The following is a 17,688-nucleotide window of genomic DNA, read 5'->3' on the forward strand; positions in this document are numbered from 1 at the left end:
GAAATACTGTGAAATTTAGCCTATTTTTTCACTCATGTAACTGATTGTAAAAATATGTTTCCATTGAAATATGATGCTACTTAATTATGAATAAAATAATAGCCGTTTTAATATGTCACAGTCAGAAATTTTAAGAGTGTGCCTTTTAAAAATTATTAGGGATCAATAAATAAATACTGATGAAAAATCATGATAAATTACACTTATTTATTGTGATTGATGATATTTTTGTGATTTATATGTGTTATATTTTACATGCACCGAGGCTTACTGTTTAGGTCATAATGTTCTCACTTAAAATGAAAACAAGAGTAAATATCAACATTATCATATACCGGTATGTCTAAATGATTAAAATTTAGTTTTTATTAAAACTAACATTTCCTTCATTATATTACATTTTTTATTGTTGTTGTTGTTGTTGTTGTTATATACATTTGTTTTATCTAATGTGAACTTTTCTTTTTATAAAGGTCACGTTAAAACTGCCTTATAAAAATTTAATTTTGCTACTTTTTAAAAGCTTTATATGTTTTATAGTTTACCCTTGACGTTTAATTTTAAAATATGAAATTCCATCAAAAAATATTAATTATTGGAAAACTATGTTCTAAACAAAAGAGTAGCCATAAGCATATGCATGAACTATTTAAATTTAATGTGTGAACATTATTTTGACACAAATTACCACTCTCTTTCAAGCTTCAATTATGCCTAGTAGTTTTTTCAAGTTTTATCAAAAGTTAGTGTACTTAGCTATCAAGGACAAAAAAAGTGTCAGGGAAGACCATGCTTAAGATGCAATGTGCTGTCAAACACAATAAATAATTTAAACAGCGGTGGAAATGTTGCATGACAGAATTCCCATTTACAGTGGGTACGGAAAGTATTCAGACCCCCTTAAATTTTTCACTCTGTTATATTGCAGCCATTTTCTAAAATCATTTAAGTTAATTTTTTTCCCTCATTAATGTACACACAGCACCCCATATTGACAGAAAAACACAGAATTGTTGACATTTTTGCAGATTTATTAAAAAAGAAAAACTGAAATATCAGATCTAATGAACCCTCTTTCTCTTGTGTGAGGAAAGACGGAGATTGATTCCTAAATTAGACAGACAGGTTGTTTTCCATCACTCTGACTGAGGCGGTCGTATAGAATATTTCTTAAGTGTGTGTAATATATGGACTTTGCCTGAGTAGTGTTGCGTCTTTATCATTTATTTAATCTGGAAGCTTTCCAAACTTGTGGTCAGACTATAAAATGGCATCTAAATCAAGCCTACTTTAAGATGCAATGTTAGTCAAACATGTTAAACAAATAGAGGCTGCAAGGTATTAAAGCACCCACACTTTCACTTACCTCAAGATTAATTAACTCCTTTTGGTGATAAACATGTTTGTTAAGTGCTCATGCTATACACCCTTTACCATGGTACCATGATCTAGTATTCAGGGACACCAGTATGCACTAGACATCCTTCAGCTCAATGCATCTGATGTCTTCGATCTCACACCTAGACACCTGAAAATTAGCAGGGAGCAGTTACAGATAACAGGTACATATAAATCCAGAGTTTCAGAAGTAGCTTTCCTCATAGCTGCTTTGTTGTACGTCTCAGGTGTGATTGATAGTAACTTATTTTCTCTCCCAAGAGACACGAGAATCTTCTTACTCTGGAATTGCACATTCCCTGATCAAAGAATAGGCCAAAGCCTGATGCATTTTTGTCAGCTGTCTGGGATGATCAAAGTGATTACAACTCACCCAAAATACCCAGATGATGCAAAAAGGAAATCAGGTTCTTTCTTACAGCAAAGACATCTGCGTAACTGCACTAAAGCTTATTTATGTGTTTTGCAAATTGTGTTTAATATATAGAGCCATAATTCACTCAAACAGTCTGTAGGCTACACAGCAGGACACATCATTCTGCTTTTCCCCACACTCATTCATTCCTTTCATAATCTACTCCTTTAGTTCCTCTGCCACTTATTTCTTTCTTGTTGCTACTTCCCTCTGAGTCATCTTGCTGTTCTTCATGACGGAAGAAGCAAGGAACCAAAAAGAGAGCGTTGATTGAGATCATATGTCATTCAGATTATCGATAATGATAGGTTGTGGGCAAGATTGTTTCAAATATGCACCCCTTAAACAAAAACACTAGAAAAAGTGTTCTGAATTTCTATACTGGTTCAATACAAGTCCATTACAACAGTATTTGGTCTTTTTTGTTTTAGTTCAGTAATTCTGTTAGAAATTGTTATTTGTTCTTGTAAATTAAGCATAATGGAATAAGTGACCTAAATAAATAGCCTCAGTTGATTTTATATGTATCCCCAACATGATTAATTTCTTTGTTTTTATGTAAACTTGTGTCAAATCAATTATAAGTTTCTACTAGATAGCTAACTACTAATGGCATCGTTAGCATGCTATATATGTAACTCTTTTACTAATTGTACTAGGAGGAGCTAGGCAGGACCCAGAACGCAGCCATGATGGCAGCCCACAGTGGAGCTGACGGAGGGAGGAGCCATGGTGGAGGAAGGGCTGATGACTCCAGGGGGCCAACCGACGGTGGCGGAGCAGGTGGAGGAGGAGCCCGAGGCGGCGACTGGGAACTGATGAGCCAGGGCGACACTGAGGATCCGGAGGGCCAAGGTGGAGCAGATGACTCCAGCGACCAAAGCGGAGGTGGGGATCCGGAAGGCCGGGACTCAGAGGCTGAGGCAGAGACAATTGATCATCCAGCCACAACGCCGATGGAGACTGGCAGACCCGCGGCAAATCCAGTGCACAGATGGTGGGCTGCGGGTGAGCAGAGGGGCTGACAGGAGCCAGCCATGGTGGAGCTGAAGCAGCAGCAATGACAGGAAGAGGCAGGAAAAGAGGGCGGGCGAGAATTCAGGATGCTCAAGGGGATTAGGAACGGTGTGTGTTGCCCACACACACCACAAGGCAACTTCCAGTACCGTGAGCGCCAGCGACAGGGGAACGACCCCCGTAGTCATTATCGCACTGGCAGACAGTTCAGGGCAGACAGATAATTCTGGGCAGGCAGATAATTTGGAGTAGACAAATAATTCAGGGCAGGCAGAGAGTTCAGATGAAGGCGGAAGAAGAGGGGGCATGTCTGCATATATATCCGAATTACAGTCCATTGAGCTCAGCTCACCCTCAGCCATGGTGCAGTGGGCAGAGCTTCCCTCCGCGCTCTCGCTGTCCTTGACGCTCTCCCTCATGGCAAGCTCTGTAGCTGGCTCTCGCACCTGGTCTGATGTCACGGGCTCTGGCTCCGGGGCGATCCTCAGCACCGTCGCTCTCTCTGGCGATGGCTCGTCGACGCGGCGGGCTCTGGCTCTCCGTCAGCGGTGAGCACAAATGTCCAAACTATCTAGAAGTGAGTATGTTGATGTGTTTGCGTTGAATGATGAGGATCTAGGGTTTTCTGACAAAGTGCAGCACGAGATCCATCTGGTTGATGATGTCCCAATTTCTCAGCCTTATCGACGCATTCCACCAACTCAGTATGGTGAAGTCAGGGAACATATCACCAAGCTACCTAAGAAGGGGGTTATCAAACCAAGCAATAGTGCATATGCATCACCAATAGTACTTGTAAGGAAGACAGATGGTAGTCTAAGACTATGTGTCAATTACAGACAATTAAACTTGTAACTCAAAGACTAAACGAGATGCCTTTCCTTTCCCTCGTATAGACGGGAGTTTTGATGCATTGCAAGGTGCAAAGTTCTACTTAACCACTGACCTGGCTAGCAGGTATCATCAGGTAGCAGTATGTGAGCAAGACCAACCAAAGACTGCATTCACTACCCCGTTTGGTATATTTGAATACTCTCGTATGCCCTTCGGGGTCTGCAATGGACTATCTACGTTCCAGCGTCTCCTGCAAGCTGCTATGGGAGACTTAATCTTCCAGATCATGCTTGTCTATCTGGACGATATTCTTTTTGTGATGAGTGGGGGCGGTTGAGTAATTGATAATGAACGACACCTGCACCACTCACCGGTCTCGATTCCCACGGAGGAGCTCCGGAAGTATAAAAGGAGGAGTGACGACAGTGAAAGACCGGTGAGTGGTGCAGGTGTCGCTCTTTATCAATAACTCCACCGGCCTCACTCCGTTCCCACGGCTCTCGGCCCCGCCCCCACTTGTCACACTTGTATACTCATCTTATTTCCATGAACATCTCCAGAGACAAGAGGTTGTTTTCAGTAGATTGAAGGAAACAGGACTCAAGGTTAAGCTTGAGAATTGCTATTTTCTGCAGAAAGAGGTTCTTGGGTCATCAAATATCAGCTCAAGGAATTGGTACAGACCCTGGAAAAGTCGAGGCAGTGAAACATTGGAAAATTCCTAGTACAGTAAATGAGTTAAAATCGTTCTTAGGTTTCTGTAGTTATTACAGAAAGTTTATTGAAGGTTTCTCCAAAATCGCCGGTCCTCTACATGATCTGGTGAACTTGTGCTTGAGACAGTAGGGTATTGTAAGATAGCTCAGGTTTTGTTCACTATGGTCAAAAGAGTGTCAGACAGCCTTTGAGCTGTTGAAGGAGAAGCTTACATCGGCCCCGATATTAGGCTATGCAGACTTCTCTCTTCCGTTTATAGTGAAGACCGATGCTAGTAGTGAAATTCTGGGAGCAGTCCTCTGCCAGCAACAGGGTGACTGTAAGAGAATGATCGCATAATCTAGTTGAAGGCTATGCAATGCTGAGAAGAATGACCGGAACTATAGTAGCATGAAACTTTAACTATTAGCTCTTAAATGGGCTGTTTCAGAGAAGTTCCAGGGGTATTTGCTTGGCTCCAGATTTGTAGTGCTCACAGATAACAATCCATTATGTCACCTGAAAACCACAAAACTGGGTGCTGTCAAGTAAAGATGGATGGCTCAGTTAGCGATTTTTGATTTTGAGGTTAAGTACCGACCCAGAAAACACAATGTTGCTGCGGATGCCCTCTCTAGGCAGCCATTAGCAGGGGAGCCTGCTAGTCAGAAGACCTAGAATATGATGATTGTATTGCCATTTGTAACGTGGTCTACAAGGGTACACCCTTAGACCCAGAAGTGTTGACAGCTGGGGATCAGTGCTGTAAAGTTAGACAGATTCGTGCTTTAGAGTGTGGAGCCAGAGAAGAAGGGACTAATACTCAGGGAGGTACATTCACTTTTCCAGGCTTTACAAAAGCTCAGCTGAAGGAGTTCCAGCTAAAATATTCAATTCTAAGTTTGTTCAGGGAGTTTTGGGATAAAAATCAAAAGCCCACAAGTAAGGAAAAATGCAGCCCATCTAAGCCTGTGTTGTTCCTGTTAAAACAGTGGAAAAATTTTAGAAAGATGGATGGGTTAATGTATCGAGTCGTGGATGATCTTCGTCTTGGTAAGTGTCAGCAGTTGCTCTTGGCGGCCTGTTTAAAACTCGCACACACACACACATCAGTAAGTATAGGGACATTTAAGAGGGTTTAATCTCCAAATAACTCTAATTTCATGTTGCAGAAAAATGTGTTTAAAAATTGTGTATGGTCTCTTGTTCTTGTTCCAACTTACCTTCCTGTCTACTGATTTTTGCCTCTCACAAAAGCCACAAAGCCTTCCAAGAAGACAGTAAAGGCTCATGTCATGCTTGAGCTTTAGTTAGGCTGAAACTTGAAAGTTAAGTTGCACGACGTAAATGCAGTGTTTAGGTATTATTATTATTATTTTTATTACTATTATTTTGATTTATGCCTTTGTTTTAGTTTGTGCTGTTTACCTTTTTTAAAGTAATGTGAAATTGATTTTTGTATTTTTATTTATTTATTTTATTTTTTTATTGATATATTTATATTTGCACTTTAAATGCAATTTGGAAATTAAATACATTATGGGTTTAGTTTTCACGGTTATTAATGTATGCAATTTCAGCAATAAAAATGTAAAAAAAAATTTAAAGAAAACAAATTAGTTGTTTATTTTAAGAGATCTATCTTTTTATCTCTTGTATATTTAGTATTGCTCTTTAATAAAGAAAAATGACTTCTTATCCGATTACTCGATTAATTGATGGAATAATCTGTAGAATACTCGATTACTAAAATAATCGATAGCTACAGCCCTAGTGTGTGGTATTGGAAGAGGTCACCTGGCCTCATCTGGAAGAGACAAGAAATGTAGATGTCTCCAGGTCAGCAGAGGAACCGTTAGCTGTTGAATCTGATCTTGTTCAAGATGGTGGGAAACAGCATGCATCTGAATCAGAACAATCAATGGAACACGTTCCTGCCCCTGTAATAAACAAACATTTGTCTAAAAGGCCTGTTCCCACATCCAGAAGGACTAACCGAGCAAATGCTGGTATGGCATTGCTGTTTCATGAGCCAAGATTAGCATGTAATGCTGTTTCACTCAGTCCTGAAGTTTTTTCCCAGGTCTTGACAAGCCTTGGTACTGTATTCTTCAGAGAAGCTGTGAAGGAAGTTAAGAATATGCACTAAGTCATCGAGGACAATGATTTCTTAGCAGGCGAGGATGTGGCCAGGTTGTAAAACTTGGCACTGTTTCTGTATTATGTTTCAAAAATGTTTGAGAGATTCCCGTTCTTTTCTCGCGAGATTGTTTGTGTACTTTGGATGTGTGTGCGTTGTTAGAGAAGCCATTTTCATGGTGCAACCGAGCTCCACGCTGTAGTGCTTGCATCAATCTAATTTACCATGTAATAAAAATAATTTTTCTCTGTAAATATCATTCCTAATGTATTTAATATGCGAGTTTGATAGAGTCTAGACAAGCATTTGGTGTGTAAATTTCATTAGATGCAAGTGGATGTGACCCATGTGTGACGAGTGGAACTCGTGGTTAAAGGGTTAGTTCACCCAAAAATTAAAATTCTGTCATTAATTAAGAGTTGTCTGACCCTGCATAGACAGCAATGCAACTGAAATGTTCCCAAGTCCAGAAACGTAGCAAGGAGACCTGTAAATTAATCCATGTGACATCAGGGGTTCAACCGTAATTATACGAAGCTACGAGAATACTATTTGTGCACAAAAGAAAAAAAAAAACTTTATTTAACAATTTGTCTCCTCCGCATCACCCTGGTGCCATTTTGAACGTACGCTTTTCTGTGTCAGCTGCATCACGCCGGATCTGTTTCCTATGTTGTTGTGATTTGATCTGAACGGAAACAGCGTATCCGTGTGATCCGTGGACTGGGGAACATTTCAGTTGCGTTGTTGTCTATGCAGGGTCAGACAGCTCTCAGATTCCATAAAAAATATCTTAATTTGTGTTCCGAAGTTGAACGAAGGTCTTACGGGTTTGAAATGACATGAGGGTTAGTAATTAATGACAGAATTTTCATTTTTGGGTGAACTAACCCTTTAATGGTAACGGATTTGGGTAAGTAAGTTCCATGATATATCATATAAATGTTTACATTGTGTTAATTAGATAAGCTACATATCCCTGTTAATGATTTTGTTGAAAATCTGTTACGTGACTTTACTAACATGTGATTTGATTTATATGTCCGATAATTCATAGTTAATCTGTGTAACAAAGTAAAAATGGCTTTGTTAATGTACTCTCAATTCTCTTGTGCCTTAGCCACTGCCGTATTCCAATTTGTTTCCACCGTATTTTATTTTAATTGATTAGTTTAAACCCAGTGTGTTTCAGTGTGGTTCAGTGCACGTATTGTTACAGAATTAATTCTGTATCTCCTAGAGTTTATTGGATTTGACATCTATCTACTGTGTCTAAAGACGAATTTCGTTGTGTATGATTCAGTATCAAATTTAAAGTTACTGTGCTGCACTGTGTCAGATTCTTTTGTAACACCTTTTGGGGGAGGTTCCAAAACCCATTTGAATTAGACCTCGTTTTTAAAAAATCTTTTGTTACATTAAACTTTGCTACCATCGAGCGCTGTCATTTAATCAACACAGCAGTCAGAATAAACCCCAAGAAAAACCTGTTTTGTTTTCGATGTGTTCTTCATAGTTCACCCGGTTACAAGCATAAACCCTACCATTTCAAATGCAACATGACATGTAAATACATGTAATGTGACTATAGATTATAGTATGTGCATGTACTGTAAGTGCAGTCATATTCTCTCCCCATCAATTTTCATGGAGTGCATGCTGTGAACTGTAAAGCCCCTGCCCAGTTTGAGTTAATGCCAGCAAAAATGATTCATGTAGTCCCAAAACAATTGGATTAAATAAACTTTTTATTATCGTTTTAGAAATTTAAGTGGATTACTTAACATGCAATGAAATTAGGTTGTGACAAAATGATTTAAAAATGTATTGTTTTTAATGTAAATTGAATAAGCAAAAAAAAATGTAAAATACACTTGATTTATGCACATCCACATGGTTGTAACAGAACGACTAAGAAAGATTATGGTCAGTTTAAACCATTTATTAACAGCAGGGAGTGAATGGGCAAACAGATGAGCAATGCAGCAATGGATTGTAGAAACAGAAGGAAAGGTAGTAATAATACTGTCCTGTACTTTGCAGGTTGGGAGATTGGGGACACTATGAAGAGGAGAGCAATCCAGGAAGGTCTGAGACGAAAAGTCCAGGAGTCCATGAATATCGCAAGGAAGAATAGGAATGAGTCTTTTGCTCAATGTGAGACCAGACGATGAGTGGAGGTGAGGTGTGCATTTATATATTAGTGATGACGAGCAGGTGTGTCCAGTTAGAATTCCAGGGAAGGTGCACGTTGTGATTGGGAGGTGAGAGAGCCTGGCTCATCCGTGACAATGGTACAGCTGCCTGTATTACTCAGAATTTTTTGTGTAAACACCTTATTCAGAATCCATTACTGAACATTTATTCATACCTGTGCAGGTCCAAACAAAGGTAACTCTGGGTGATACTACAGACAGTGTGAGAAGTCAAGCTGTTCTATGGACAAAAGTCTCATGACCTAGATTCTGCAATTCATCGCACTCTTGTCTGTTATTGTTAAAGACATGAATGAGAATTAATGAGCTGGTTAAATTACTGCCCACAATTACTAAACTGTAGCATAATAAATGACAAGAGCATCTCCATTATTTCCAGGAGAAATTAGCAGGAAATACAGAGAAGAGCAGGAAAAGAATATTGCCATTTAGAGGGGTCATAAATTGAGAAATCAAAATTTCCCTGATCATTTGACTCATAAGAGGTCACTATATTATAAAAACATATTGTAAGTTTAAGAATTCAAAACTTTCTCATTAGTCCAAAAGCAGCATTTATTGAAACCAAGCTGCCAAAACAATTTTTTTGTACTTCCGGGTTTTTATTACATAACAGAGACGAAAGCACTAAAAAAAACTTTCTTTATAATCACCGGAGCTGTCAATGACAAAGGGCAAGCTCACTGACTGCACTCTTCCATTATAATCAATGATACAGACTACACTGCTCAATTAATCTCTTATTTACATTGTTGAGACCTGAAATACAGACACAGCACACTCCAAATCTGATGTTCTCACTCTGTTTTTAGCAAATATGTTTGAGGACAGCTGTTCAGGGAGAGTCATCGCAGAGTAAATCATGTGTGAGAGGCATTTAAAACTTCTTCTCTGTCAGTCGGAGTGGCTTAGAGTGGTTGATGCGTGGAAAGAAGTCAGAAGTGGGGCGCTATCAGAGCAGCGCAAAGGAGAATTGAAGCAGCACTTACTTTCACCTTAAATCTTTCTCAAGCTGAGTGTGTGTATGATTATGTGTTTGTTGAGGGAGGAGGCGTGGATCACTGTCAGCATTGCTTCCTGGGGGGAGATTAATAATTCATGAGACGGTTGGTGAGACTCAAAGATTCGCCTGGTGTGTCAAGACTTCGTTACGTCTTTGCGTGTTTGTATGCCGCAGCGCAACACGTAACATTCCCCTCACAGCGAGGATAAATGATGTGACCACTTCTCTTTTGCTCTCAGAATATAAGATGAACTTTCTGTCTTCAGGTCTGTCACCACTGAAGCTTTGAAACATCTCGAGTGTGTTAGACAGGCTGCTACTCAGCCTTTTATTTTTTTACAAAAAAAAAAGTTGACAAGAGTTGTTCTAATGTTCAGACTAAACAAAATTGGGACGCAGTCAAAATGTCCTCAAAAATTCACCCCCAAGGTCCACCTCAGTGTTTTTCTATGAATGAAATGCTGTCAGACTAAATTACTCTATGATTCACAGGACCAATTCTGTTCAAAATTCAGAGCTGCCTTTGAATAGCTGGTCATCAGAAAGCAGACCCCGGCGGCCTCCGATTATCTAATGCTTTCTCTGTTGAGATGGATGCATTTGTTCAGTAGAAAAGTCAGGTAGGCAGTTTTGTTGTAGTACAGAACTGTATATAATACATATTGCACAAAGCATTTTCCTTTAGATGACGGATGACGAGTCAACATTGTTTGAAAGCACTTTTCTAAGCACAGTGTTATATTTCACTATGTACATAGAAAGCATCCTCATGGTTCTTAACTATTTATCGCTCCTTTTCTCTCTCATACTTATCATTTCTGTTTTTGTCAGGAATCTTTGAGTTTAGAAGACTATTGATGATTATTGCATTAATTTTTGTGGTATGCATATCTAATGTACTTGTAGACTTTTTCCAAAGAAACTAAGTGTGTGCAGCTGAGATTTGGTATGTGTGTGTGTGTGCGTTTGTTTGTGTGTGATCACGCAACTCCTTAATCACTTGTTCTCACATCTATCTAATCAATGGTCTGTCAGTCTCTTTTTTTTCCGGCAGGGAGGGAGATTGATCTTCAGGAGTCGCCTCACACTCGTTACAATGTTCTCAGTCTTCATTAACACCACCATTAGTCTCACATTGTTACTCTCTAACACAACAGCACAAACAACACTTTGGCTACAGCACGCATGTGGAGAGTGGAATAGACAACTTGGGAATAGATGCAACTTTTGAAGAGTGATTCATGTGCATGCACGAACATATATGCAGATATACAAAAACAGATAAAACATAGTCAGCATATCATTTCATTTGATACATACATTCACATTTGTTTATATAGCAGATGCTTTTATGAAAAGCAACTTGTAAATGAAGAACATCACAAGCAATTTGCCATGAGAAGTAGAAATATTTATAGTACACAACAGAGTGCTGCAACTGTGACGTCAAAACCCAGAAGACTTATTCACCATGGGTTCCCTTCATGATTTTCCTATGGGTTTTTATAATGGGGTTTTTCAATTTCTAAATAAAACAAGGTCTGTGGTAACTTGATGATAAAATGCTCTAAATTACACACACTCATACTGAAAACACACATTTGGATGCAGTTATGCTTGTTTTTTTGTTTCTTGCTTCTTAAATGTATGTTTGTAATATGTAACTACATAGGAAAACCTAAAGGAAATTCTGGGTTTTGACGTTATGGCTGCAGCACTCTATGCCAAGTACATATAAACTAGTAGAAATTATTGTGTACACAAGCTGAATTTAACAAAATTGACAGGATTTGTTTTTTTAAAAACCTAATGATAAACTGGGATTTAAAAAATGGTAAAACAGAGAAAAGTTATGACCTAAAGTAAAGAAATATTTAACATTCTGCCCTGTTTCAGTGCAATATCATTAGGCATTCATATATAAAGCGTGTGTTCTAGCTACCTAGACATTTGCCTAGACATTGAGAAATATCAAATTCATATATTAACAGCTTTTGTTATGTAACTTTTACGTACAAACAACTTTAGAGACATACAAATGTTTGCAAATCATCCTGGTTGAATTTAACATTCTGCCCTGTTTCAGTGCAATATCATTAGGCATTCATATATAAAGCGTGTGTTCTAGCTACCTAGACATTTGCCTAGACATTGAGAAATATCAAATTCATATATTAACAGCTTTTGTTATGTAACTTTTACGTACGAACAACTTTAGAGACATACAAATGTTTGCAAATCATCCTGGTTGACATAATATCGGATTCACGGAATTAACAGTTCAAAAGCATGTATATAATATTATATAGTGACTAAAATGATTGTACAAGATCTTCCAGTTCCTTTTTTTATATTTTGGATTTAGACAAGTGTCTTAAGATTTTGTAACATGTACCTGTACAAATTCATTTGTATTACATGTAGTAGATATACAGTATTATAATAAAGGATTTTTTTGTTGTTGTTTTACATTTCTAAAGCTGTTAAGCATTATCTGCTTTCAGTTAATCTATACTGAGATTCAATTAATCTATAGTCCAAATTTACAAAAATTTTGTACATTTGTAAAAATGTTGCTAATCATAACATATCAAACAAATTTTTGACATTCACCATGTGGACTTCTTTGTATAAATGGTCAGATGTTTGTTTTTTTTGCCTCCGTTAAAGCACAAGAAGCTCTTTTGAACATTGTCAAATCATGCTGGAAAGCATGGATCAAGTCAACTTTTATTTATATAGTGCTTTTCACAAACCATGTTGTGAGCCTTATTTGTGCAACAAACTTGCCGAGTGTGGTGTCTTTAAACCATGAAGGACGAACCAAATGTGATGCATTTTCTCAAGTGGATTCTTGCACCCCACTTTACCTACAGTGCAGTCACATTCACACCTGCTGAGTAAAAGAAAGATAAAGAAAGAGCACGGAGAGTAAAAGAAAGAGAGTGTTGTGGTGGAGACAGTGAGTGACCGCTGTAAGTGGATGTAACAACCTGCTGCTGTGAGAGAAATAAAAGCTTTAGTGTGGGTTGGGACGGCTCTTCTCCACTGAAGGGGAAATAACCCCTGCCTTCTCTGCTCATGTAATATTAAATATCTCTACTTCTACTTCTCTCTCTTCCCCTCCTCTTTCTTGTAGGGCATGTAGAGAGGGCAGCATTTGTTCTCCCTGTCTTTCATATCAGCGCTCTCTCCGGTTCCCTTACTCTCTCCAACGCTCTCTCGCTCTCTTTCCCTGAGTGTGCGAGAGGAGTTCAGGCAGCAGCTACGTCAGCCGTCAGCGAGCAGCTGAGGAGAGCTGTGGAACTCACATGTGTGTGTGTCTCTCTCATCTTTCTCTCACAGCTCATACCTCTACTCTCTCTCTGGAGTCTACGGCTGTGGCACATCCTGGGGCACTGACACGGCGAACGAAGCACCTCCTCTCACCATCTGCACTCTGCTCCTCAAACAGCAGCAGACCACAGCACAAACCAAGGAGAAAAGAAGGAGAGAGTGGAAGCAAAGGATTGAAGAGAAGAAGAGAGAGATGGGAATCTGAAGGAAAAGTGCGGAGGTAGGAGAGTCTGATGGTCAGAGTAGAAAAAGTGAAGAAATCTGAAACATAATTTCATAAAACTGAAATAGTTGAAGTGAGGAATGCAGAGCTGATAAATGTGAAACTGAAAAGAGAAATATTTGTTATAAATAGGAATGTAGCTGGGTCCGGGAGAGAATAACAACCTCAGAGAAAGAAGATTTAGGGAAAAAATGTTCTAACAGCCACAGCGTGGTAGAATATAGCTGGTGAAACGGAAAAGAGCAAAGGCTCAGGGAGAGATCAGCAGGAGGGATCAGAGTCATTTGCAAAGGACAGCCCTGGCCAACCACATGCCCATCGAATTTGTTTGTAAAATCAAGTTTGCTGAGGGCGACGAAGCCAAGGGGGCCTCGACAGAAGGAGGCGGAACCGTTATGCTAGATGGCCTTCCGCGGCAAAAAGGAGGCATGGCTGACCTGGCGTCCTTTGCAAGCTCCTCTTCGCTACACGGTCTGGCTCGGGTGTTGGGGACCTCGGGGCGCTTGGGCTTCAGACAGACCCTCTGGGGACTGGCACTGTTGGCCTCGCTTGGTCTCTTCCTGTACCAGGCGACATGGAGCACGGCGACTTATCTAGAGCGACCCCACCTCGCAGCTATGAGGGAAGAAACCCGCCGTGAGCTCACCTTCCCGGCCATCACGCTCTGCAACGTCAACCGATTCCGCTTCTCAGCCCTCACCGACGCGGACATCTACCACTTGGCTAACCTCACCGGCCTGCCGCCCAAGAGCCGGAAAGGACACCGGCCAAGTGAGCTCCAGTACCCACCCCCTGACATGCTAGACATTTTCCAGAGGACTGGCCACCAGCTGGAAGACATGCTGAAGAGTTGCAACTTCAGCGGGCAGAACTGCTCGAGTGAAGACTTCAGCGTGGTGAGTAGCACAGGCTATGATTGGCTACCAGGATCATTTGTTTGGCTTGAAAATCATCTCTTGGTTTGGTGACTCTGAGCGAAATTTTATAATGCCTCAGTCAGTCTTAGAGACAGCTAACAGCTAAACGATTTGTTTGGAAAGAGGAAATTAAGCCCCATCCATCTGTGTCTAACCTCCATGCTGGGGCAACAGACAGTAGAACGATGCAGTTATTTACCATCTCAATTCGAGATCTGCCTCATTTCTCTCTCCCCGCTTTCTACGTCCTTTTCTTTTCCTGTTACATCATAGTCTGTCCCATCTGATGCCGAGTCTTATTTTGGCCAGAGAATGGATGAAAAATTCAGGAGAGGGATAAGCGACATGATTCCTGCATTAGCCCAATCAGCCTTGAGGAAACATGTGCTCAACTCTCTGAAGAAAGTTCCTTCCCTTACGTTGACATTTTTGCTTGTCACGATGGTGTAATTCTCCTTAGTTTTGCTGTTGTTGTTGCAATTCAGTCAGTAATTTCCTCTTAGGGCTCTTGCTATCAGTCTAAACAGGATTAGATACGAGAGATATCCGTGATATTGATCATGAGACTTCTGTCAAGGATATCAGCTCTCTCTAGAGTTCGAGCCCTCCTCGTATAACTAATTTACTCCTTTTCTCTTCTCTGCTACCTTCTTCACTCTGTTTAGTCTTGGTTTCTTATGTAGAGTTTTAAAATATAATAGTTTACTGTGTGATTTCATGGGATTCAGCAGTGAAGGCTTAGGCAGGTGATTTACTTTATTATCCTGTTCACACATTTGTTTGCCAGTATGTATACATTTTCATTGTGCCCCATTACCCGGGAGTTACCAGAATTTCTGTTTTCTCTTTTCATATGGATATGCGCATCCAAATTGCTGCAGTTTTGTGCATATTGCTGACAGTCTGTTTTTCAGTGATTGACATTGTAACCTGCGCTTGTTAAAGTATTTCCCATGTGTACTTAGACAGCTATAGTCAAGAGACTAACATCCTATTCTACAGATCTAGAGTATTTTAAATAAGCTTGCATTTAGCAAAATCTTTGGAAGTAGTAACCTTAAAGTGTATTTTAAATGTTATATTATTTTAGAGATTGTTTTATTTTTTTATATTTGCATTATTATTTAATTTTATATTGCCCCATTATAATGGGGGAAAAAGATTTTTAGCTTGACATCTAGTGTCTGTCTGTTTGTATTTCTTCGGCTTGATTTACTCATTTAGATACATCAGAACAAATATAATGGTAATCAGACTTGCTTGCACATTGGGGTTTAACCCCTTTATTATTTTGCAATTGCTAAAACTGCTGCCAGTTGCTGTGTTATCCAATTACCAAAGCCATTTTTTACTCACATTCCGTGCTTGTTAGTTAGTTTTCAGTGTTGTGGTATGGTTGTTCTGTTGACATTTTATTTAGTTTAACGTTAATGCTTTTTCATCTAAGAAGTCACTAGCAGCTGTGATCTCTCTGATGTCTTCAGATCTTGAACCATCCTTTTTAGGCTCTTTTGTTACTCAGTTATGATTTCCTGTTTTGTCAACAGGTCATGTAGTAGTGCCGAAACACATTTAATACAGTACCTGCGAGGTTAACACATCATAGATTTGACATAAAGCCCTTGTTATGTTCTGACATTGCAGCAGGCTGTTATAGTCTTAAAGTCTGCAGAATCTGAGGTTGCTTGATGCAGTAATGCATCTGTAGATATCTCATTGCACAGAGAGGAAATAGTGCTGCTATAGTATTTGTTATTTAAAAATTAGGTCCTAACTGCATTGTCAAAATGAATTTTAGTGTCTGTAAATTTGTGCTTTAAAATGGAAAGAAGTTCTGTGTGAGAAAGTCTGAACATAAAAATCTTCTGTGTCGTCAATACAATCAATTGCTCAGATTGTTGTGCCATTATTGGAATGAGCTATGACAGCCTATCTATTATAAAATGTACCTGCCTGTCATGTAAAAAAAAAGGAACAATGATTGATGGTTTCTATACAGTATTGGATCATCCTTTGCCTGTGAAATCGAACAGTTCATGTTGAGAATAATGCTTTAGTCAAAAGTCTGTTCTGTGTTACTGCAAACCACAGTCACATCTGACGCTAACCAGAAGTGCCAGATATAAGCATAAACTATTGTTACCTGGGTAGTTTTGTCAATTGCTCAGATTGTTGTGCCATTATTGGAATGAGCTATGACAGCCTATCTATTATAAAATGTACCTGCCTGTCATGTAAAAAAAAGGAACAATGATTGATGGTTTCTATACAGTATTGGATCATCCTTTGCCTGTGAAATCGAACAGTTCATGTTGAGAATAATGCTTTAGTCAAAAGTCTGTTCTGTGTTACTGCAAACCACAGTCACATCTGACGCTAACCAGAAGTGCCAGATATAAGCATAAACTATTGTTACCTGGGTAGTTTTTGTGTCTGTTTATTTACTGGATGATCTAGTGCTGAATAAATTTGCCTTCATTTTTTTTCAGCCATCTAAAGCTTTTTAGATTAATATTCAGTAGAGATGTGAGATAGACTTCTCTACAAGCTAAATGCTCTGTAAGTTACAAGTTGATCTATCTGTTCTCCTGTCTTCGGAGATCGTAATGGCCCTTTTAATGGCTCTTACACAAAAATTGCACCTGTCTGGTTGTCCATCTCTTAGAATGAACCGATTAAAGAGCCTTTAAAATCATTATAATTTTTTTCAGTACCAAAAATAGACTGCTGCAAAGGCTTAAGGGTGACAAACTGTGCATGAACTCTTTGTTGACACCCTCACTGACCAAAGAAAGAATGTGTGTTATTATCCAACCTTATGCAGTCCACCTGGCACTTCTAAAGAATGACCATCATGCTATTTAGAATCAATGAACACCTTATAACTATGTCAGTTTAAACAGGATACATTTTTGCCACTTAAAGCTAAACATGTAATTTTCAGGTGCATTAAATAATAATAACAACAATAGGCATAATAATAATGCCTTATTTTATCTTTTTGATTCAAAATGCATCTTAAATACATATTTATTTAAATATTTATATAAATATATGTCTTTAATATTCCAAACAACCAACCAGAAATCTAGAGTACACCTCTTGTGAGACTAATGCTCCTGCCCTTACAAAACATATACGAATATTCTGGAATATATAAAGCTATATTAAATTATACATTTACATACAGGAAACTATAGTGCTTATATTTTGTTTTATTATATATATTTTTTATGTACTGCAATATTTGCGTGGACCTTGTATGTAAATATATCACAATGAAGACAAGACGTGTGTAGATAACATAACTACACATTTCATATTGAAAATATATGTGATGTAGCCTATTAAAATGTGTCTATACTGAAAATAAATAGTAAGGTATATTTCAGGGTTTTTTGGACAATTTAATGGAAAATGTTATATATATATATATATATATATATATATATATATATATATATATATATATATATATATATATATATATATA

The 17,688-nt window shown here is 38.7% G+C and overlaps 1 protein-coding gene across 1 annotated transcript in view; it reads left to right on the forward strand.

The window, feature by feature from the left end:
• The first annotated feature begins 12,930 nt into the window (after positions 1-12,930).
• Positions 12,931-17,688, forward strand: part of asic4b (acid-sensing (proton-gated) ion channel family member 4b) — a 46,006-nt gene continuing 41,248 nt past the window's right edge. The window contains exon 1 of the mRNA XM_016238271.1: positions 12,931-14,174. Within this exon, the coding sequence (XP_016093757.1) occupies positions 13,590-14,174 (585 nt within the window). The 5' untranslated portion in view covers positions 12,931-13,589. The remainder of the gene's footprint in view (positions 14,175-17,688) is intronic.

The sequence above is a fragment of the Sinocyclocheilus grahami genome, unplaced genomic scaffold (assembly GCF_001515645.1).
Source record: "Sinocyclocheilus grahami isolate Dianchi unplaced genomic scaffold, SAMN03320097.WGS_v1.1 scaffold534.1, whole genome shotgun sequence".
NCBI lineage: Eukaryota > Metazoa > Chordata > Actinopteri > Cypriniformes > Cyprinidae > Sinocyclocheilus > Sinocyclocheilus grahami.